Source organism: Ranitomeya variabilis, chromosome 2 (genome assembly GCF_051348905.1).
Source record: "Ranitomeya variabilis isolate aRanVar5 chromosome 2, aRanVar5.hap1, whole genome shotgun sequence".
NCBI classification, from domain to species: Eukaryota; Metazoa; Chordata; class Amphibia; order Anura; family Dendrobatidae; genus Ranitomeya; species Ranitomeya variabilis.
Window position 1 is genome coordinate 391,847,515 of NC_135233.1, and position 23,877 is coordinate 391,871,391.

General features: G+C 45.2%; 1 protein-coding gene across 4 annotated transcripts in view; it reads left to right on the plus strand.

Annotated features, from left to right (window-relative positions):
* The window catches only part of DACH2 (dachshund family transcription factor 2), a 386,452-nt gene that overhangs the window by 287,785 nt on the left and 74,790 nt on the right, over positions 1-23,877 (plus strand). For 2 of the 4 annotated variants that reach the window (XM_077286493.1, XM_077286495.1), the window contains exons 4-5: positions 10,941-11,102; positions 13,896-14,068. In XM_077286493.1, the coding sequence (XP_077142608.1) occupies positions 10,941-11,102; positions 13,896-14,068 (335 nt within the window). The remainder of the gene's footprint in view (positions 1-10,940; positions 11,103-13,895; positions 14,069-23,877) is intronic. The other 2 variants (XM_077286496.1, XM_077286497.1) reach the window with 2 other exon arrangements.

Here is a 23,877-nt window from a genome sequence, read left to right on the forward strand (position 1 = left end):
TAGTGTTTCGGTGTTACATTGTCATGTTACATTTTAGTGTTTCGGTGTTACATTCTCATGTTTCGGTGTTACATTCTCATGTTTCGGTGTTACATTCTTGTGTTACATTATAGTGTTTCGGTGTTACATTGTCGTGTTATGTTGTTTAGTTTCGGTGTTACATTGTCGTGTTACAATGTAGTGTTTCGGTGTTACATTCTTATGTTTCGGTGTTACATTGTAGTGTTACATTGTTTAGTTTCGGTGTTACATTGTAGTGTTTCGGTGTTACATTCTTGTGTTACATTGTCGTGTTGCGTTGTATCGCAGTCTTCTTTGTACGTTTGCAGTGCACAGACTTCGCTGCGCTGTTATCTTGTTGATTTTCGTCGTCGTCTTCCAGAGTCGCTAATGGAAATGTTTTCTGTTTAATGACTCTGAAATCCTGTTTGTAATTAGATGTGGGAATTGCTGATACTTGGTAACAGATGATCCTGGAATAATAATATGAGTGATGCTACAGCGAGGCCTCAATCCTCCCAAATCTACATCATTTTTCATCTTATTGACATGGCGGGCGCGCCGAGAACAAAGCAGAGCCAAACACTGACTCTAGGAAATTCTGTACCCACAGTGATCACTTCACTTTATCTCTCCTCCTGTGATTATTTCTTCTTGTTTTCATATCTTTCCCCTGAGGTCACAACGTGGAGGCAGCGCGATCTAGCACTGACACCTTTCCCATAATTCTCAAGGTACAGAAATCCACAGCTCATACTGGGAACCATTTTCACCTGAAAAGAGAAGGGTTAATGGATCCATTGATGATCAGTTTGTCTCCACCTTCTGCAATCTAAGAGTTTGTGAAAATCGGAGCAGTCTCGCTTCGCTTCCATGTGCTCTTTTTTTTTCGCTGACCCTCAGCCTTGCATTGCTGATGTTGATATGACGTCTCCTCAATTACAGACGTACTTGGTCCACTAAAATTCACAGACTTGTAAATGGCCCCATTCACTGTTATAGGAGCGAGTGCGATCCATGAGGAACACTGACCTGGGAATGAGCCCTCCACAGTAGCACAGAGTATTACAGAGAAAAGTGTGCGGGCAGCGTCACCGCCGCACGTGCTGGGGCCAGTGAGATTAGGACAGCGTGCCGCAGAGTAACCAAGAGACCAAACCCATCAAAGGAGCGACTAATGGTTACAATCAACGTACTGATCCCCTACATCTTATGGTTAGTGTTACATGGGACTGCGAGCAAGGGAGACAGCTATCAGTGAGGTGTCTGATGATACATAGGACTGCAGGTGACATCTACTACACATTATCTGTACTCAGAGAGTTATCACTGTGTTATCTGTGGTGTTACATAGGACTGCAGCTGATATCTACTATATTATCTGTACTCGGAGAGTTATCACTGTGTTGTCTTTGGTGTTACATAGGACTGCAGGTGACATCTGCTATATTATCTGTACTCAGAGAGTTATCACAGTTATCTGTGGTGTTACATAGGACTGCAGGCGACCTCACACATAGGCATGTAAAGTTTATGAACTCCTTAGACACGTCCCTTTCCAGCTATAAGCCATATACCACATTTCTGTCTCTCCGTGACAGTGTGTCAGTCCCACGCTTTGCCCCACCTCTGCTTCTGTGTAGAGGAATCGGCTTATTTGTCATTATGCTTAATTTTCACGTACGGCGCTGAAGTAAAGGCCAAGGGATGTAGGCCGGGAACACAGCTGCACTCGCGGCACATTTAATTGCCTCTCCATCCTCAACCTCATTTATCTTCATTTCTTCCCAATTATAGCAAATTATCAATAGTCTCTGTAGCACCAGAATCTTAATCCCTTTTATTCGGGCCGCATTAGTCGGTGGCAGATGAATTCTTGGAGGGAGCCGGCCGGAGATGCCGCGTTCTTCCACCTCTGGCAGATGGTGCCGCTCACAAGAAATGGGACGAAGCATTTGGAATTTGTTCCCGGCTCCGGATTTGGGATTCAAGCTGTCAATATATTGTCAAAACATAATCACGGCGATTACTGGGATGGCGGCGTGGGGAGAATAGCGAGACGTGTCACCGTCCAAGATTTACATGGAAACAATTTCTGTGGTTTGTAACAATTTGGTTGTTGGAAAATGTAAATATTAATTTAAAAAAAAGTCTAAATATAGAAGAACCTGCAAGTATGATAGAATGACAGGGGCGCGATTAAAGGGACGGTGTCCGGACTGATACGAAGAGTTCTAGAACTTTTGACTTGGTCCCCAACTTTTGCCGTTTTGCTGCAGTCTCGGTTAGCTCAGCTAAATCTTTGAAAAGTGGTCGAAGCGTCTCCGAGGAGGCAGAAATGTAGCGCGGTCCCTGACCGGAGGAACATCTCTGGTGGTGGTGCGTCTTTCAATTCCTCATCATTATCGAGATCTCTGCTTGCTGATAATGAATGGAAACATTCTCGTTTATACCCAGGAGGTGAAAACTCCTTTAATAACTATGTCTCACAGTTAAGTTTACTTTCTATGGTGTTCAGTCTAGACGAGCCTCCATGTGCTGGACATTGGTGCGAATCTGCAGTATATAGACTCATTGTGATTGCAGCTCTGGAGGTGACTGCAGAATTAGACCCTTTTCCTGTTGGGTAGTTCTGCTTTCCTTTGTCCTTTTGGGCTAGAAATGGGAGAATATTTCTTAATATTTTCTTAGAGAATGTTTGTTTTTGTTTTTTTCCCTTTCTTATACTAGGATCACAGAAAAATGCATAGCTGAGCTCACCTAGAAGTGAATTGCAGCTCTGGATGTGATTGGAGTATGAAGGATGTAATGTTACAGTAGTTCAGGTCATGTAAGACTATCTGAGATGGGCACAATTACGAGTGCAGCTCTGCATGAAAATAGAGGATAGATTTAACGAATGTAGATTATGGCAGGTATAAAGATACATTTATAAGAGGATAATTGTGAGTGCAGCTCTGGAGGCCACTGGTACATAAGATGGGAAGTGACTGTCGTTTAGATTGTGGCTAGTGTAGCATAGAAAATATGACCAGATTTTTTGTGCAGCTTTAGAAGTGACTAGAGTAGAATATGTGACTATTATAGGGCTGAATATAAGGGGAGAATTTTGAATGCAGCTCTGGATGTTCCTGATTTGTAAGATGGGGTATTTAGCTCTGGTTGTTGTGAGTAGAAGAAATCATACAGGACAGAATTGTGACTGCAGCTCTGGCAGTAATTGGAGTATGACATCTAATTTGCATGTCACTTAGTTTATAACCAGTAGAAGACAAGATTAGAGCAGAATTGTGATTACAGCTCTGGCAGTAACTGAAGACTATCAGATTGAGTGCAGCTCTGGATGTTACTGGAGCACGTGACACAATGTAGCTTTGTGTTCTGTATGGTGGGAGTTTCTGTGAAATGAGGGTCCTGCCTTTGGGCGGCTGTCAGGTGCCAAGCTGCTGCTTTTCTGACATCTTGTCAGTTTGTCTGTTTTTTTTTCCACTCGGTTTTCTCCTTTTTGTTTTAATGTTTCTCTTTTTTTTTTAAAGTTTGGACATTCGCTGAAATTTTCAGCTTTTCATTACATGATTATTAAAAGATTACTTCACCTCCGCAGTGACAGACATATTTTTTAAGTATGACTGACTGATGGACAGACTGGGAATTGCAGAATTAATGGGCACATTTCAATGCTTTGGCAAAGGCTTCGCAGTAATTACATCTCTCAACCACTTGATACATTTTTGGATCCGTCCCAGTAAAACCATCACTGAGGCTTTTCCAATCTGACACTTTAACCTGTTTTAAATCAGCGCTCCCGTCAGCGGCCGAATCCTGCATGGAACGCCCGACATAAAGGGGCTTCTGACGGGGGCTGCGAGGAAGAATTTCTTCAAATATTTATTGGTCTTTTCTCATTAAAACGTGTAGAAAATAAGTATCTGCTGATTCCACCTCCATGATGGAGCCGCCGCTCGCCGCCAGTAAAGTCGCCGTGCTTCCATCATTGGAGGATGTGTCATCATTCTCTATTGGATCCTTCTCTGAATCCCCTGAAGCTTTCATAGCAGTGGTCGTCTCGTGGTCACATCTTGTGGTCGCGTCTCCTGCACTGTGGACGGAGCAGATTGTGACACACTCAGGCGGTAATCCGGACCACGGTCACTGCCTGGATGGATGACGTGGCGCCCGTCCACCATAGGGACTAATGCAATATACCCACGTGGTGTCCTGGCATTGTGTGTTGGCTCCATTTTTTGTTCGTTCTTGTATAGGTCTTACACACTGGCCAGACTGAAGCCAAAAGCACAGTCATGGCCTCCGTGGGGAGCACATTATATTATCGGCTGGGATAATCTTTTCTCTGATGACCCCACATTGAATATAAAGACGACACTTTCCAGAATACAAATCCCTGGCTCAATCTGTGCAGATGATGAACAAGCAGTGAATGCTGTGAGATTTCACCTTCGAGGGTGCAGAATTGCGATTGCTGCTCTGGAGTGTAATCTGCAGTGTACATAGTGACTGTATGTAGTCTGGGCTTTTCCCCTCCAGGGGGCAGTGGCTTTCTTGTATCGCTTCTTTCGACACTTTGCATGTCCTTGTAGGTAATTTTTGGGGGTCTCTGTATTTTTCTCTTTATTCTGCAGAGAACGCTGAATTTTAATTTCCACTCTTGTATTGAAATGCGCAGAGCCCCCAGCTCCGTCTGCACGAGGCTTCCAGGCTATTAAGCTCTTCTGAATATTCCCTGCACCTGTCCGGATCATATATCTACGCTGTCACAGAACATATGGACAGTAAATAGTGTTTCTCCAATAACACGGATAATTCCAGGAGTGCGGCGCTCGAGTCACCTTCATCTCATTTATTGGCTTTGATTTATGGACTCGAAGCACAAAAACTTGGAAACCTGATGTTCCAAATGCAAAATAAATCTGCGCTTTACCTTCCTCTAAAAAAGACCCTTGTAGTGTTCTCCATAGACGCCATGTTCTGTGGGGGAGGGGAAAGTATATCGGCGTTTCAGGGGTTGTCGCCCATTGTGTCTGCCGTACATCCTCCATGTTTAATCTTCATGCACAATGTTATTCTCTGACCTGATGAGACCAGTATCTGTATCTGTGGGGTCTTAGGTATCGGCATAAGTAACCGGTACATAAGAAAAAAGCGTAAACTGCACCAGAATTCCTGCTCGTCTCACATCCGCTTTGGGCGCTGGTGATGTCATGGTCGTGATCTTACACCTGTCCTATCCCAGTGAAAATGGTGGCACACAGCTCCGCAGTCATCACTAGACGGGACCTTGAATAACATCAAGAGAATGCCAAGAGTGTGCAAAGCAGTCATCAAAGCAAAAGGTGGCTACTTTAAAGAACCTAGAATATAAGACATAATTTCAGTTGTTTCACACTTTTTTGTTAAGTATATAATTCCACATGTGTTAATTCATAGTTTTGATGCCTTCAGTGTGAATGTACAATTTTCATAGTCATGAAAATACAGAAAAATCTTTAAATGAGAAGGTGTGTCCAAACTTTTGGTCTGTACTGTATATACACCTCCAATTCCAAAACATGGAATATGTATATACACTTCCGATTCCAATGGATGGAATATATATATATATATACAGGTCCTTCTCAAAAAATTAGCATATTGTGTTAAATTTCATTATTTACCATAATGTAATGATTACAATTAAACTTTCATATATTATAGATTCATTATCCACCAACTGAAATTTGTCAGGTCTTTTATTGTTTTAATACTGATGATTTTGGCCTACAACTCCTGATAACCCAAAAAACCTGTCTCAATAAATTAGCATATCAAGAAAAGGTTCTCTAAACGACCTATTACCCTAATCTTCTGAATCAACTAATTAACTCTAAACACATGCAAAAGATACCTGAGGCTTTTAAAAACTCCCTGCCTGGTTCATTACTCAAAACCCCCATCATGGGTAAGACTAGCGACCTGACAGATGTCAAGAAGGCCATCATTGACACCCTCAAGCAAGAGGGTAAGACCCAGAAAGAAATTTCTCAACAAATAGGCTGTTCCCAGAGTGCTGTATCAAGGCACCTCAATGGTAAGTCTGTTGGAAGGAAACAATGTGGCAGAAAACGCTGTACAACGAGAAGAGGTGACCGGACCCTGAGGAAGATTGTGGAGAAGGACCGATTCCAGACCTTGGGGAACCTGAGGAAGCAGTGGACTGAGTCTGGTGTGGAAACATCCAGAGCCACCGTGCACAGGCGTGTGCAGGAAATGGGCTACAGGTGCCGCATTCCCCAGGTAAAGCCACTTTTGAACCATAAACAGCGGCAGAAGCGCCTGACCTGGGCTACAGAGAAGCAGCACTGGACTGTTGCTAAGTGGTCCCAAGTACTTTTTTCTGATGAAAGCAAATTTTGCATGTCATTCGGAAATCAAGGTGCCAGAGTCTGGAGGAAGACTGGGGAGAAGGAAATGCCAAAATGCCTGAAGTCCAGTGTCAAGTACCCACAGTCAGTGATGGTGTGGGGTGCCATGTCAGCTGCTGGTGTTGGTCCACTGTGTTTCATCAAGGGCAGGGTCAATGCAGCTAGCTATCAGGAGATTTTGGAGCACTTCATGCTTCCATCGGCTGAAATGCTTTATGGAGATGAAGATTTCATTTTTCAGCACGACCTGGCACCTGCTCACAGTGCCAAAACCACTGGTAAATGGTTTACTGACCATGGTATTACTGTGCTCAATTGGCCTGCCAACTCTCCTGACCTGAACCCCATAGAGAATCTGTGGGATATTGTGAAGAGAAAGTTGAGAGATGCAAGACCCAACACTCTGGATGAGCTTAAGGCCGCTATTGAAGCATCCTGGGCCTCCATAACATCTCAGCAGTGTCACAGGCTGATTGCCTCCATGCCACGCCGCATTGAAGCAGTCATTTCTGCCAAAGGATTCCCGACCAAGTATTGAGTGCATAACTGAACATTATTATTTGATTGTTTTTTGGTTTGTTATTAAAAAACACTTTTATTTGATTGGACGGGTGAAATATGCTAATTTATTGAGACAGGTTTTTTGGGTTATCAGGAGTTGTAGGCCAAAATCATCAGTATTAAAACAATAAAAGACCTGACAAATTTCAGTTGGTGGATAATGAATCTATAATATATGAAAGTTTAATTGTAATCATTACATTATGGTAAATAATGAAATTTAACACTATCTGCTAATTTTTTGAGAAGGACCTGTATATACTCCCCCAGTACGGTCACGGCTAACTCCACAATAACTCAAGCACTACTCGCTGCCACCACCAGTCATTTATACAGGCCAATTGGATGTCTAACAGGTAGAGTATGGCTTCGAGTGCGGTTTACAGAGCAAGAGTAATGGAACTACTACATTTTATATTTAATCCAGAACATTAGGTACTGTTTATAAATAAAAAAAATATATGAAAGGGTTTTCAGAGGGGACAAAACCATAAAGCATATACTGTTACATAAAATGGATTAACAGAGAAACCTACTACACTGGTCATAGACATGGCTCAACTAGAAGATGGAAGTAATCTGATTGAAAACTTTGGTAAACGTGTATCGAGCCTACTCTGAGATGTATCATCGCTGGCACTGAACACAGATCATAATTCGCCTTGTCCTTTTATCAGCACCTGAGTTACACCCAAACCCCCAGTCCTTGATGACCTCACGTGAGCCGGGTTGTGGGATGTTATGAAATTCCCTACATATGAGATATCTTTGACTCTGAAGATTACAGATGTTGGAGATTGGCACCATATTTTTTATTGGGATTTTACCTTTCCATAGATGGTAAAGATGACGTGGCTGGTATCAGCAATCTGACCACTATTGATTTGGGGCTTCTAAGCAGATGTCCCAATAACAAGAAAATAAGCATATTCTTCCCTGATTAGTCCTGAAATCGAAAATGTATGTCTCATCAATTTCAGATCTAGACCAACCCCAATATTCATAACTTTCCATCGATGCCCAACCATCCACTGTAAATGTTGTGATGAAAGAAAGCTCATCCTGGAGAGCACAATAGGTATTCTGCGTTAATTATTTGTTCACACCAGGGAGTCTTGGCTTCAAAGTGAACTTGAATGGTTAACTCTTCCAATTAACTCTTCCTATTTTAATTGGTTTCCTCACCCCTTAGCTATATGTCAACTGTGGGCAATTTTATTTCGAAGAGACTTAAAATGTAAACTCTTTTTTTCCTACTAGAAATTCTGTGACAGAGCGGAGGAGGGTGAATACCCCCTCACTGAAGTTTCTTTATGGATTTTAATGTTTTCTATGACAGATGTCACCTGCAGTCCTATGTAACACCACAGATAACACAGTGATAACTCTGAGCACAGATAATGTAATAGATGTCACCTGCAGTCCTTTGTAAAGCACAGCACCCTTATTAGGGTGTAGGTGCAGCCATTGCTGTTCAGTCTCCTGTTTGGTGCTGTCACCCTGTCGCTGGGCACAGTCATTTAGGATGTTGCTTGTGATTTATAGTAATGGCGACTCCTGCTGCATTTTCGGACTTCTTTACTGTAACACTCAAGTGGGGTAAATTTTACTTTCGTCTTTCTGAGCTGATGATGAGTGGGATTTGTTTGTTTTTGGTTTGTTTTGCTTCTTTACTTGATATTGAATAAAGAAATATTCTCATTGCCGGCTCCTTCTGGGATTCGGTGCGCGGACGTGAACGGCATGATATACTCGCGACTAAATTCTCGGAGATAAAAGGCGTCAGATTGCGGGTGACAGCTGAACACGTTCGCTCGGTGCGTTACATCCCAGCGTTCAGCTCGCGTTTTACTGTCTGATTCTGACCGTCTTGTTTGCCTCCTTTGAAATCCATAAAGAGCCGCGGATCTGTGCGAGAGTTTAGTAGCGGCTCAGTGTTATAATGTGGGTGACAGAGCTAGAAACATAATCGCCCTGCTGAGCTCCTGAAGAAGGGGCTGTGCAGCCCTCGCTGGAGACAAGGGCAGTTTCCATTGGGTGATATGAGAAGGGACCGGATAGATATTGAATGTTTAGCCCAATGGAACCTCCGCTTCTGTCATTGTACTCCAGTAAAGTTGGAAACAGTCAGCAAGAATGTAGACCGATATCCCCTCAAACATCTCAAATAATACCGGGTGCGGTGATAAGTGTACAGACTCGGCTGATGTCACCTCCCAGAGAGAGATCTCTGCAGACGCTGGACAAGCAGGGAATGCTGGGAGATCTCAGTTCTAAATACAACTTTGGACCAGATTAAAGTGATATTCCTAAAATGTAAAATCCATAGGACAGGCGATAACTGATGTCTGGGAGTCCAATCACTGTGATCCCCCCATCATCCTGAGATTTGGGACTATAGGAACCCCCGTTATTACGAGCAGCCTCATCGTCACTGGATTCAGTGGGGGTCGAGCATGCTGTCTCCATTCATAACTGCAGAGCACAGCTCCTTGCTTCAGAGCCCCGATCTCGGGATTATGGGGCGTCCCAACAGTTGGACTCCTGAGTTAACTAGTAACTTCTCCCCTGACCTTGGCTAGGGGGTAATTTAATATTATGGGAATGCCCCTTTAACCCTTGGGTTTCCACAACTTCTCTACCTTCTTTCACGTCTCCATTCTTGAAAACAATCCGCTTTGGAATATACTTTTCTCTCACCTCCTTGTATTGATGACGAGAGTCCTTCTTCCGATCCTTGGACAAAAAAAATACGACTGTTTTTCCAGCTTTCCAAAAATGAATATCTGAGACGACTCGAGCAGCAATGGACGGGGCTCGGCCGTGGACCCCAGCCGGCCAGTGGGCACCACACAATAGTGATGGAGCAGAGAGAAGTCCTCCTAAAGACTCTAAATCCTTTATTTCATGGAGTTAAAATCCAATCTAATAAAATACAAAAAGACCCAAGGAGAGAATCGAGTCATTATATGGTTCTATCGCATCGCCTACGCGTTTTGAACCAATATTATTCTGTGGTTTCTCATCATGGCAGAAGGCATTTTACAATGAGTAAATGGAGCTGGTGAATAAAAAAGAATCTCGCTGCATTCACTCATTTATTCTTTGTGAAATACCTTCTGCCACGATGAAGAACCACAAGATGACGTTGATTGAAACGGGTAGCGCAGTATGATGGCATTCTCACCTTGCATCTTTCTGTATTTTATCCATATTGGATTGTATCTTCATGAATTAAAGGGTTCAGACAAATTTTCTTCCAATCCATCTATGTTCCAGGCTTTGGATTGGGATGAGACTGGAGGAACACGTCGCCCTGACCAAGACTGGTGAGATTCAGAGAAGAAGCGCCAGGATATTACATAGCGGGTTGTTTTGATGCTTTGGGACATATGAGAGCAGGTCACAATGTCTTGGAAGCCCCTTTAAATTTTGTAAAGTTTAGATTCTGTCCCGATTATTAATCCAAAGAGCAAACAAGAATCTCCAGTGTCACCGGAGTCAGGCAGTGTCGTATCTTTGCGTTTTCTTTCCTAAAATCGTCTTCTGATTCAAAAACGTTGGTTTTTAAAGTCCCAAGAAAATTGGGGCCAAGACCCCCCTCAACCACAAGACCCCATTTAGTAAGGAACCCCTCAGCTTTTGACCCTGGACCTTTCTGCGGTGTTACCCCCTAATGAGTGGAGAATTATGGAGTTGGTAGATGTTGTCGGCTTATTTCAATGTATCAGGCGGACGTCTGGGGAATTCTCTGGATACAGTTGTATCCTCCTCTGGGGGAGAACATGTACATGTAGCAGGAGTGCGGCCTCTGGATGGAAACTGACTCTAGAAAATGGTGACGAACAGTGGAGAGACTGAATCGAGCAGACACTGATAAACCCCTCGGAGGCAGAGACCATGTGAGGGCCTTCTTGTAGGGCTTTGCTTCATTATTTCCATCTTCTCCTTCTGTTCCAGGTGGAAGTGAATCTTCGTGGGATAAGGAGAAGCTCCAGTCTCCGATCTCCACCGGAGGGTCTCAGCACGTGCTCGGACACATCACGCTGTCAGGACAGTCCGCCATCGGAGGAGGTGCACATCCATTAAGTCCTCTCCAGCAAAATCACCTACTATCCAACAGTATGTATCCAGGGACAGTACAGAGCAGCACCTCGTGTGCCCCGTCCTTATCTCCACCTCACACCCAGAGCTGAAGTCACGATTCTGGTGGATTGCTGGGAGTAATTTTAGGCTGCTCGACCCATTGTCCTCCTGCTGGTTCAGTTTCTGCATAAATCGTAATCTGGCAAATTACTGCACGTTATAAGAGAGCAGCCAAGATATTAGAAAAGTCCACGAAGCCCCCAGCAGGATTGAGACTGCAGCTCTGGAGGTGACTAGAGTAGGACAAGAGCTTAAAGGGCCAGTCTAAAGGAAATATAGCCAATTGTATGAATTAGGTTTGTAACTTTTGGGTTTCGGTTTAGAATTTATCATTTTGAATATCCATGCTTGCTGTCAGTGAATGACAGAAACTCCTCCTGACCTGTTCATTCTGACATCTGAGCGCCGGGCTGTGGAGTCGGACGGGTAATCCTCTGAGCCAAACAGAGCGACAGCAAAAAGCCCCTCCTGTGCGGACCGCCAGTCTACTACCGCTTCTCTGTACCAATACATTGTAGCAGACCGTTGGTACCAGCGTAATTACCGAGGGTCGGCCGGTGACTGCAGAAATTACCGACACGATCCAATATCACCGGGAAGTGACCAATCCGCTCGAAGGGAGAACAAAATAAGCGTCAGCTCCCCGGTCCAGCACCTCACCGTTACCGGTGAAAACCCGAACCGTCCATGTGTGTGGCTGACCGCTATTGTAAGGTTACGGGCACCTTTATACTCCAGTCACATCCAGAGCTGCAATCTCAGTTCTGCTGTACTATGTTATACTCCAGTCACATCCAGAGCTGCAATCCCAGTTCTGTCCTGTGTTATACTCCATTCACATCCAGAGACAAGAGAATAGTGAATAAAAGTAACGAGTCATTCATATGACGGCTTTGGGTGTTACTGTAAAATGGGGAATAATGTAATAGTGGAATTGTAAATGCAGCTCTGGATGTGACTGGAATGTAAGAAGAGTTGTCAGCAGAATTCTGAATACAGCTCTGATTGTAACTGGAGTATTGATCTGAATTGTGATTACAGCTCTGGATGTGTCAGGAACATAGGTCAAAAGTGGAAGAAAATGTAACCACTTTCTAACATACCGCACTGTGCAAAGGTTTTAGGCAGGTGTGAAAAAAATGCTGCAGAGACAGAAACGATATACATAGAAGTGATAATAGATTATTTCTATCAAATAATAATTTAGAAAGTGAATGAAGACGGGAGAAATGTAATTCACATCAGTATCTGGTGACCGCCAATCACCTCCATCATCAGTATCTGGTGACCGCCCATCGCCTCCATCATCAGTATCTGGTGACCACCCGTCACCCCCATCATCAGTATCTGGTGACCGCCCACCACCTCCATCATCAGTATCTGTGTATAATGTGACCGCCTCCATCATCAGTATCTGGTGACCGCCCGTCACCTCCATCATCAGTATCTGATGACCGCCAATCGCCTCCATCATCAGTATCTGGTGACCGCCCATCGCCTCCATCATCAGTATCTGGTGACCACCCGTCACCCCCATCATCAGTATCTGGTGACCGCCCATCACCTCCATCATCAGTATCTGGTGACCGCCCATCACCTCCATCATCAGTATCTGGTGACCACCCGTCATCTCCATCATCAGTATCTGGTGACTGCCTGTCACCTCCATCATCAGTATCTGGTGACCGCCCGTCCCCTCCATCAGTATCTGGAGACCGTCCATCATCAGTATCTGGTGACTGCCCGTTGCCTCCATCATCCGTATCATCCAGGGAGGTCTCCAAATACTGATGATGGAGATGACGGGCGGTCACCAGATACTGATGATGGAGGTGACGGGCGGTCACCAGATACTGATGATGGAGGTGATGGACGGTCACCAGATACTGATGATGGAGGTGACTGGTGGTCACCAGATACTGATGATGGAGGTGATGGACGGTCACCAGATACTGATGATGGAGGTGACTGGTGGTCACCAGATACTGATGATGGAGGTGATGGACGGTCACCAGATACTGATGATGGAGGTGATGGACGGTCACCAGATACTGATGATGGAGGTGATGGGCGGTCACCAGATACTGATGATGGAGGTGACGGGCGGTCACCAGATACTGATGATGGAGGTGACACGGGTAGTCACCAGATACTGATGATGGAGGTGACAGGCGGTCACCAGATACTGATGATAGAGGTGACTGGCAGTCACAAGGTGCTGATGATGGAGGCGATGGACGGTCACCAGATACTGATGATGGAGGCGACTGGCGGTCATCAGATACTGATGATGGAGACGGGCGGTCACCAGATACTGATGATGGAGGAGACGGGCGCTCACCAGATACTTATGATGGAGGTGATGGCCGGTCACCAGATACTGATGATGGAGGTGACGGGAAGTCACCAGATACTTATGATGGAGGTGATGGGCGGTCACCAGATACTGATGATGGAGGTGATGGGTGGTCACCAGATACTGATGATTGAGGTGACGGGCGGTCACCAGATACTGATGATGGAGGTGATGGGCGGTCACCAGATACTGATGATGGAGGTGACGGTTCAGTCCGGCAGCAGCTTCCATGCACTCGGGCTTTGGATGATGGGATGATACTTTGTTTCTTTTGCTGGTGATGTGATATAACGCGACTGATTGGAGGAGGGCGGTGAATGATCGGTGTCTGCCTGAAATTTACTGCTTCTCTGGGATTAATGTCACCAGTAGATGTAACCTTTCTTCCTCTTCCTCCTTTTTTTGTCTTTTAGGATTAGACCTGCCGTTCATGGTGATGCCCCACCCCCTCCTTCCAGTCAGCTTACCGCCTGCATCCGTTGCCATGGCAATGAATCAAATGAATCACCTTAATACTATCGCCAACATGGCCGCAGCTGCTCAGATGCACAGTCCTCTGTCCAGAGTGGGGGCCTCCGTTATCAAGGTAAGAACAATGGCGGCTCGGGGGTCCGGGGCAGATACTGGCGGCAGAGCAGGGTCCTCCTGGCCTCAGTCTGTTACATTGTATCACTGCGATTCCTTGGCATTCCGGCTCTTATCTCCGCGCTGTGCGTCAGTGGCCTCCTCATGAAGAAGCTTCCTGCAGCTCTGAGGAGGCCCCCGCTGTGGACCCCAGGCGGATGCTCCACAGACCCCGCTGTGCAGCACAGGGTTAACCCCAATTGTATCCTTTATGGCATTAAGAAAGGTGTGTTTAACCCCTTGGCTGCTGTAGAAAATGCCAAGAAAACCCCCGACAATGCCATTCAGCCTGAGAGCATCAATATGGCTGCTGGTTCTTTAGCCACGCACCACCTGCCACCGTGTCACCTGCCGCCGTATCACCTGCCACCGTGTCACCTGCCGCCGTATCACCTGCCACCATGTCACCTGCCGCCGTATCACCTGCCGCCGTATCACCTGCCGCCGTATTACCTGCCGCCATGTCACCTGCCGCCATATCACCAGCCGCCATGTCACCTGCCCCCGTGTCACCTGCTGCAGTATCACCTGCCCCCATGTCACCTGCCGCCGTATCACCTGCCGCCATGTCACCTGCCGCCGTATCACCTGACCCCCGTGTAACCTGCCCCGTGTCAGCTGCCGCCATATCACCAGCCGCCATGTCACCTGCCGCCATATCACCTGCCGCCGTATCACCTGCCGCCATGTCACCTGCTGCCATCTCACCTGCCGCCATATCACCTGCCGCCGTATCACCTGCCCCCGTGTCACCTGCCGCTGTATTACCTGCCGACATATCACCTGCTGCCGTGTCTCCTGCCGCCGTATCACCTGCCGCCATGTCACCTGCCGCCATGTCACCTGCCGCCGTATCACCTGCCCCCGTGTCACCTGCCGCTGTATTACCTGCCGACATATCACCTGCCGCCGTGTCTCCTGCCGCCGTATCACCTGCCGCCATGTCACCTGCCGCCATGTCACCTGCCGCCATGTCTCCTGCCGCCATGTCGCCTGCCGCCATGTCTCCTGCCACCAGGTCACCTGCCGCCATATCACCAGCCGCCATGTCACCTGCCGCCATGTCACCTGCCGCCATGTCACCTGCCGCCATATCACCAGCCGCCATGTCACCAGCCGCCATGTCACCTGCCGCCATGTCACCTGCCGCCATTTCACCTGCCACCATGTCACCTGCCGCCATATCGCCTGCTGCCATATCGGCTGCCGCGTAACCCTGCAGAAGTCTGAGAAAGCGGAGAGGAAATGGGCCACATAGGATTAGTGGACATCATGGGGGGGTGTCCTCATAAAGGAGCGCAGTCCTCCCCTGCACTGGCCGACTATAGTGGTGGGTTAATAAAAAGCAGCAGAGGTCCCCTTTAATAGTTGCCTGTCTCCCCGGCTTTCCCAGGAGCAGATACATAATAACACAGCGAGAAACAACAGTAACTGCTGCAATAATGCCAGAAGGGAAAACTCCAATAACCAGAGAAACCGGAGCGGAAAACATTCACAATCTACAATATATATATATCATCAGGAGCATCTGATAGTAAGTGTCCTGTCACCGGCCACAGAAATAACACCACTGCCCCCAAAATACTGACGGGGGTCGTGGATAAACCTCAGTCAGAGGTATGCTACACTAATGTAATGTATGTACACAGTGACTGCACCAGCAGAATAGTGAGTGCAGCTCTGGAGTATAATACAGGATGTAACTCAGGATCAGTAATGTAATGTATGTACACAGTGACTGCACCAGCAGAATAGTGAGTGCAGCTCTGGAGTATAATACAGGATGTAACTCAGGATCAGTAATGTATGTACACAGTGACTGCACCAGCAGAATAGTGAGTGTAGCCCTGGGATATAATACAGGATGTAGCTCAGGATCAGTAATGTAATGTATGTACACAGTGACTGCACCAGCAGAATAGTGAGTACAGCTCTGGGGTATAATGCGGGATGTAACTAAGGATCAGGAATGTAATGTATGTACACAATGACTCCATCAGCAGAATAGTGAGTGCAGCTCTGGAGTATAATACAGGATGTAACTCAGGATCAGTAATGTATGTACACAGTGACTGCACCAGCAGAATAGTGAGTGCAGCTCTGGAGTATAATACAGGATGTAACTCAGGATCAGTAATGTAATGTATGTACACAGTGACTGCACCAGCAGAATAGTGAGTGCAGCTCTGGGGTATAATACAGGATGTGACTCACTCAGGATCAGTAATGTAATGTATGTACACAGTGACTGCACCAGCAGAATAGTGAGTGCAGCTCTGGAGTATAATACAGGATGTAACTCAGGATCAGTAATGTAATGTATGTACTTAGTGACGGCACCAGCAGAACAGTGAGTGCAGCTCTGAATGTGATATTTATGTAGATAGTTTGTGTATAGTAGATGCCATTGGTAGAGATCTAGCATAGTGTCTAGATCACGTGAAGTCATTATCCCCGCTACTCCTCCTTGGTCAGGAGTCAGGACTCATCTGGATACTGGGTCCAGTTCTGGGCTCCACATTTTAAAAAAGACATCAACAAACTGGAGCAAGTTCAGAGAAGAGCGACCAGGATGGTGACCGGTCTGCAAAATATGTCCTATGAGGAACGGTTAAAGAATCTGGGAATGTTTAGCTTCCAAAAAAGAAGGCAAGGAGGAGACTTAATAGCTGTCTACAAATATCTGAAGGGCTGTGACAGTGTAACGGGATCATTATTCTCATCTACACATGGAAACACGAGAAGCAATGGAATGAAACTGAAAGGGAGAAGATGCAGATTAGATATTAGGAAAAACTTTTTGACAGCGAGGAAGATCAATGAGTGGAACAGGCGGCCACAAGAGGTGGTGAGTTCTCCGTCAGTGGAAGTCTTCAGAGGCTGGACAGACATCTGTCTGTGATGGTTTAGTGACTCCTGTATTGAGCAGGGGGTTGGACACGATGACCCTGGGGTCCCTAATAACTCTGACATCCTAGGACCCTGTGATGACCGCCGCGGTCTCCTTTACAGCACAGTTCTCCTGCCGTCTCGGCTGTTTTGTTCAGACATTCGCTCTCTTCAGCTCTTCTTTGTAATCCGTTACATCCGGCTGCAGCGACAGTGAAACCCTTTTGTGCGTCTCTCATAACCGATTATCTTTGCTACGTTTTCCATCCGAACATCTGGAAATGAATGTTTTGATAGAGAATAGTTACAGTGATCCGTGATCCTGAGATCCGGCACAGTTCACACTGTGCAAGCATCAGTCTGTCAGGAGTCCGCTATTCATACGGCTACTTACTGGATGTGACGGCCGCCATGGTGTTAACTCCCTCACTGCTGGCTGGTTATTAGCAGATAATGTTTGATGGATTCAGGCAAGGAATCTGCAGTGAAGTTTCTTCCTAATTCTGCTCGGAAACCAAATGATCGACATAGTGAAGATCCGCGAGCGTGCAAACCTGCAATCAGCGGCAGAACTCTCCGGGCCGGCCCTTGGTTTCTGATACAGAAAAAGACTATCGGATTGTCAATCCCTCCTGTGAGCGCGGCCTTGGGGTCTCTTCACACCCCGCCAAAATAACCTCCTCCAGCGGATCAGAACGGCAATACCCCTATAAAGTGCGATAAATCTTGGGGTCTCGCCTGGAGGAGACTGGTGTGAACTCGTCGGTATGAAGCCTCGCGGTTAATTAGCGCATTTATATAGAGCGAAGTCGCAGCTGGAAGTGGCGCATTGTCTTTGTGCTATTGATACTGACAGCGCAGAAGAAAAGCAGGAATTAAATCTGCCACGCGGAGACGGAGAAAAGACGGAAGATCCGACTCTTCTGTAAACAGTAAGAATCTGATGAAATGTCACCGACTCCTCCCGGAGCTGCGCTCACAGTAACAATTCACTGAAGTATTAAAGCTCAACCATCTCTACGAGGCGTCCAAAAAAGTGGCAGCGATCGCCTCGATATCCCATCCTCAGATGGATCAGACTGACCCTTTAATGTGTGAGGGGTTTAATGCGACAGATTTCCCCATAGCCGGGAATTCTCCCCTGGAATATTACACCTTGAATCAAATCTCTAAAATTCCTCTTAGAGAAAGGTCAGGTTCAACCTGTTATGGACTTAGTAAAAGCTAACAACCAGAGCTGCATTCACAATTTTGCTTTCTAAAATGGAGTATGCTCCACTCACACACAACTTGTGAATGGGACTTTAGTTATTAATGGCTTAGAAAATGGAATTGTGAATGCTGCTCTGGAAGTGACTGGAGAATACTCCACACTGTGATAGCAGAACTGTGAATGCAGCTCTATTCTATTAATATCTTCTACTAAATATACACCTGGAACTACACAATTCTATGTTATCTGTATCTTTCATTCCAGTGACATCCAGAGCTGCGTTTACAATTCTGCTATCACAGTATGCCTTATCCTCTAGTCACGCACAAATTTGTGAAATCATTTCTAGATATTAATGGCTGATAAATTGATAAAATAGAATAGTGAATTCTGCTTTGGATGTGACTTAAGGATACTTGTACTAGGAGAATTGTGATTGCAGCTCTTTTTAATTAATATCTTCTATTGCAATTACACTCAGAGCTGCATTTAGAATTCTATGTCATCTGTATCTTTTTGTGTTCCAGTCTCATCCAGAGCTGCATTCATAATTCTGCTATTACAATGTGGAGTGTCCTCCAGTCACATCCAGAGCTGCATTCATAATTCTGCAATTACAATGTGGAGTGTCCTCCAGTCACATCCAGAGCTGCATTCACAGTCTTCTGGCTGCTGGTTATCATTTGCTTTTTTACTGGAAGACCGACCCCTGCAGGATTCGTACACCAGTGATTTTTGTATGGACATGTTTGTGGTAGAAAAGCCTGAAGATGATACCTTGTGGACTAGCGCATGCGCACTTTCACATGAGTTTTCTGTCTGTTAAATCCATGTAAAAACCTCAATGTGAACATAGTGGAATACTGAAGGATGTTTCGCTTCTTTCTGTACATTATAAGCACCACATCATGGCTGTGCGTATAGGGGCTGCAGTCAATCTCTAGGAGCCCTCTGGACAATGAAGTTATTAATTACAAGTTATTTTTGTGGGAAAAGTTTCCATATACAGTTATATGAAAAAGTTTGGGCACCCCTATTAATCTTAAGCTTAATGTTTTCATATATCTAATAAATGTTGGACACCGTAATGAAATAGCTGTTGCAAAAAAACCAATTTTTAGAAAACATTAAGCTTAAGATTAATAGGGGTGCCCAAACTTTTTCATATAACTGTATAATATTATCCACAATTCGTGCATTACAATGTCAAATTTCCATTATAAAGTGTCATTTCAGGTGACTCTATGTACAACTATTTTGGCCATTAGGTGACTTGTATCCTGCAGTTTCACCAGTATTTACTTCTGCAGCCTCTACAGACATGAGTGATTCCTGCTCCCCTGTCTCTATGTAGCACAAGTTCAGAAGCAGTAGCAGCATAGATGGCATTATATAGCAGTACTGTGCAGTGTAGCTGTAAATCCAGCTCTGTAGCAAAATAATACTTACTAGAAACCAGCAGCATGGAGGACATTGTACATCAGTACTGAGCTGTGTAGCTGTAAATCCAGCTCTGATGTGAGATAATACTCTTACTAGAAACCATCAGCAGCCTGGAGGACAATATGCAGCAGGACTGAGAAGTGTAGCTGTAAGTTCATCTTTTTGACAAGATAATACACTTACTAGAAACCAAGAGCAGCATAGAGGACAATATGCAGCACAACTGAGCAGTGTTACTGTCACGGTTTTATCGTGACAGAGGAGCCAGAAGACCGCAGTGTCTGATTTCTCCTACTGCTGCACAGATTAGAAGCACTTCACCTTCATATTAAATGGTGCAGCTTTCTTTTGGCAGTGCAGGGGTTAATCTGGTCAGTTGAGAGCTCCTGGAGCATTAAGGCTCTCAGCTGTGCTCTTTTAGCTACTCCCATCACCTATATAATTTGAGTCTTGGCTAGCACTCATTGTCAGAGATAGCTTATGCTGCATGGCTGGAGGTAGTTGTTAGTAGTTATCGGAGAAGGCTTTTGGTGTATTTAAATGTGACTGTTGCTAGGTTTTGAGTGTGATAATTTCCTTTCTTCTACTTTGGTTTAACCCTATCATCCACTCCTCGGCGCATTCCTCTGTTATATGTGTGAGTATATTTTTATGATTGGTATTTTTCTTTATCCCTGTACATATTACCTTGTTTGTCTGGTTTGTGTATTACGGTACACTACTACTCCCCTCTTCCCTTGTTGGGGGAAGGGTACAGACTGAGGGCGGATTCAGAAGCTAAGGCAAGGTACATGACCCTGGCATCTTCACCATCAGAAGTAACCTGGGGAACAGGGCGAGCTAGATTGCCCCTAGTGTTAGGGAGAAGGAAGGAGCCCCTGGTCCTGGGACACCCGTTAACAGTCGTGCCAGTTACTGTGAATCTAGCAACAGGGTGCGATTAAAGATTAAAAATCAGCAGTACTTGGCAGTGCAGCTGTGAACCTAACAATAGGGTTAGATAAACTTATACTAGTTTGGAAAGCTGCACCAACACTTTCAGTGTCTGCACCTCTGCTTTTTTTCCTCCATCTCCCCTCCATAAACTTGACCTGTAGCTGTAATCCGACCCCTCAGTGAGCTGGCAAGATGGATTTTAGTAGTTTTTCCTAGTGAAGGATGAGTTCAGGAGGAAGGTGTGAGGAGAAGAAGTGGCTCCTAAGTGGAGAAAGAAGCTGATTTCTTTGATAAGATACATTTCAAAGTTTCTTATATTAATAATTTATGTCAAGTTTATTGAAATGACAGAGGCCATTAAGTGTTTCTCTGTGAATTCGAGGGATCTCCGGCTGCCTAGTTTGTGCCCTCGTCTCCCCTTCATCCTCTTATCTCCTCCGTGCCACGCTTCCACCGTCCTGTGCCCAAGTGTTTAGTATCCGCCATTAAACCTCATAAAAACATTTTTCTTATGAAATCATAACTCTGTTACATTGTTCCAATATCGGCCCTAAAAAGCCGATTGGCCGCGGGGTCCGCGGAGATTCTGGCAGCGGCAGCGAGTATAAAGTAAATGGAGTGAGACGGAACAGTAAAAAAATCCAAAATGGCAAATAAAACCGGCGCGAAAATGCCGGGAATCTTCCGATCTTGTGCCTCTTTTCTCTTTCAGGCTGTAACGCAGCTCATTGAGTAGATGGAAGATGGTTAACCCCTTGTTGGCTAAATGGCAACAAATTAGCACTTTTGTTCTCGTTTGTAATAAAATAGATGAAGTCGCAGTGAATCGGTGACTGGCGCAGACGGCAGAGTAGTCGCCTAATGAAGCGCGGCCGATTGCGGCTAAGTAGCTGAATAGATGCCTGCTGATTGCCGGCCTGAAAGACGCCGCTGCTCGCCGGGAGATTCCCGGGAAACATACCTGCTATGACGGCAAAAACAAAGCGCCATGTGAATAGGTGGAAGGGGTGACTCTGCGTGGAAGTGTGACTCTGCCCAAAGCCTCAGGTGCAGCAGAAATATCCAAGATGTTTGGAGGTGGCTTGTATCCAAGACGGACACAACCCGGACCGCCACTGCGGGAAATGTGCGAATCCGAAAATATGCATCTCATTAGTGTCCGTAATCGCCAAGAGCGCAACAAAGTTACTTCTGTCTGATGAGTCAAATCAATGGTGTCCGGCACCTGCAGAAGGGAGATGAGCGGCCAGGGTGACGGGAGCAGCGACTGATATCATCCTGATCACCATCATAATACAATCACACTACAACCCCCAACATCTCCCGACCAACACACAACCGCAACACAACTCTATAATACTAAATACAATTACACTACAACCCCCAACATCTCCGACTAACAGACACAACCGGAATACAACTCTATAATACTAAATACAATCACACTACAACCCCCAACATCTCCGACTAACAGACACAACCGGAATACAACTCTATAATACTAAATACAATTACACTACAACCCCCAACATCTCCCGACCAACAGGCACAACCCCAATACAACTATATAATAATAATAAATACAATTACACTACAACCCCCAACATCTCCGACCAACAGGCACAACCGGAGTACAACTCTATAATACTAAATACAATTACTTTACAACCCCCAACATCTCCCGACCAACAGATACAACCGCAATACAACTCTATAATACTAAATACACTACAACCCCCAACATCTCCCGACCGACAGACACAACCGCAATACAACTCTATAATACTAAATACAATTACACTACAACCCCCAACATCTCCCGACCGACAGACGCAACCGCAATACAACTCTATAATACTAAATACAATTACACTACAACCCCCAACATCTCCCGACCGACAGACACAACCGCAATACAACTCTATAATACTAAATACAATTACACTACAACCCCCAACATCTCCCGACCGACAGACACAACCGCAATACAACTCTATAATACTAAATACAAATACACTACAACCCCCAACATCTCCCGACCGACAGACACAACCGCAATACAACTCTATAATACTAAATACAATTACACTACAACCCCCAACATCTCCCGACCGACACACAACCGCAATACAACTCTATAATACTAAATACAATTACACTACAACCCCCAACATCTCCCGACCAAGACACAACCACAATACAACTCTATAATAATAAATACAATTACACTACAACCCCCAACATCTCCCGACCAACAGACACAACCGCAATACAACTCTATAATACCAAATACAATTACACTACAACCCCCAACATCTCCAACCAACAGACACAACCGCAATACAACTGTTATACTAAATACAATTACACTACAACCCCCAACATCTCCCGGCCAACAGACACAACCGCAATACAACTCTATAATACTAAATACAATTACACTACAACTCCCAACATCTCCTGACCAACAGACACAACCGCAACACCACTCTATAATACTAAATACAATCACACTACAACCCCCAACATCTCCCGACCAACAGACACAACCGCAACACAACTCTATAATACTAAATACAATTACACTACAACCCCCAACATCTCCCGACCGACAGACACATCCGCAATACAACTCTATAATACTAAATAGAATTACACTACAACCCTCAACATCTCCCGACCGACAGACACAACCGCAATACAACTCTATAATACTAAATAGAATTACACTACAACCCTCAACATCTCCCGACCAGCAGACGCAAACGCAATACAACTCTATAATACTATATACAATTACACTACAACCCCCAACATCTCCCGACCAACAGACACATCCGCAATACAACTCTTATACTAAATACAATTAGACTACAACCCCCAGCATCTTCCGACCAACAGACACAACCGCAATACAACTCTGCTATACTAAATACAATTACACTACAATCCCCAACATCTCCCGACCAACAGACACAACCGCACTACAACTGTTATGCTAAATACAATTACACTACAACCCCCAACATAATCTGACCCTGGACCTGACTTTATCATACTCTCTGCATAGAATACTACTACCCCCAACATAGCCGTAGTATATATCTTATAGATACAAAGCTTATAGCTGCCCACATGATGCGATCATTGGATGTGACTGCATATCTAGAACACTACAACCCCCAACATGACCGTAATGCCATTCTGTTATGTATACAAAACTACAACCCCCAACATGACCCAGCTCCTGAACTACAACCCTCAGCATTCCCCCAGCTCGGCCGTGTGCA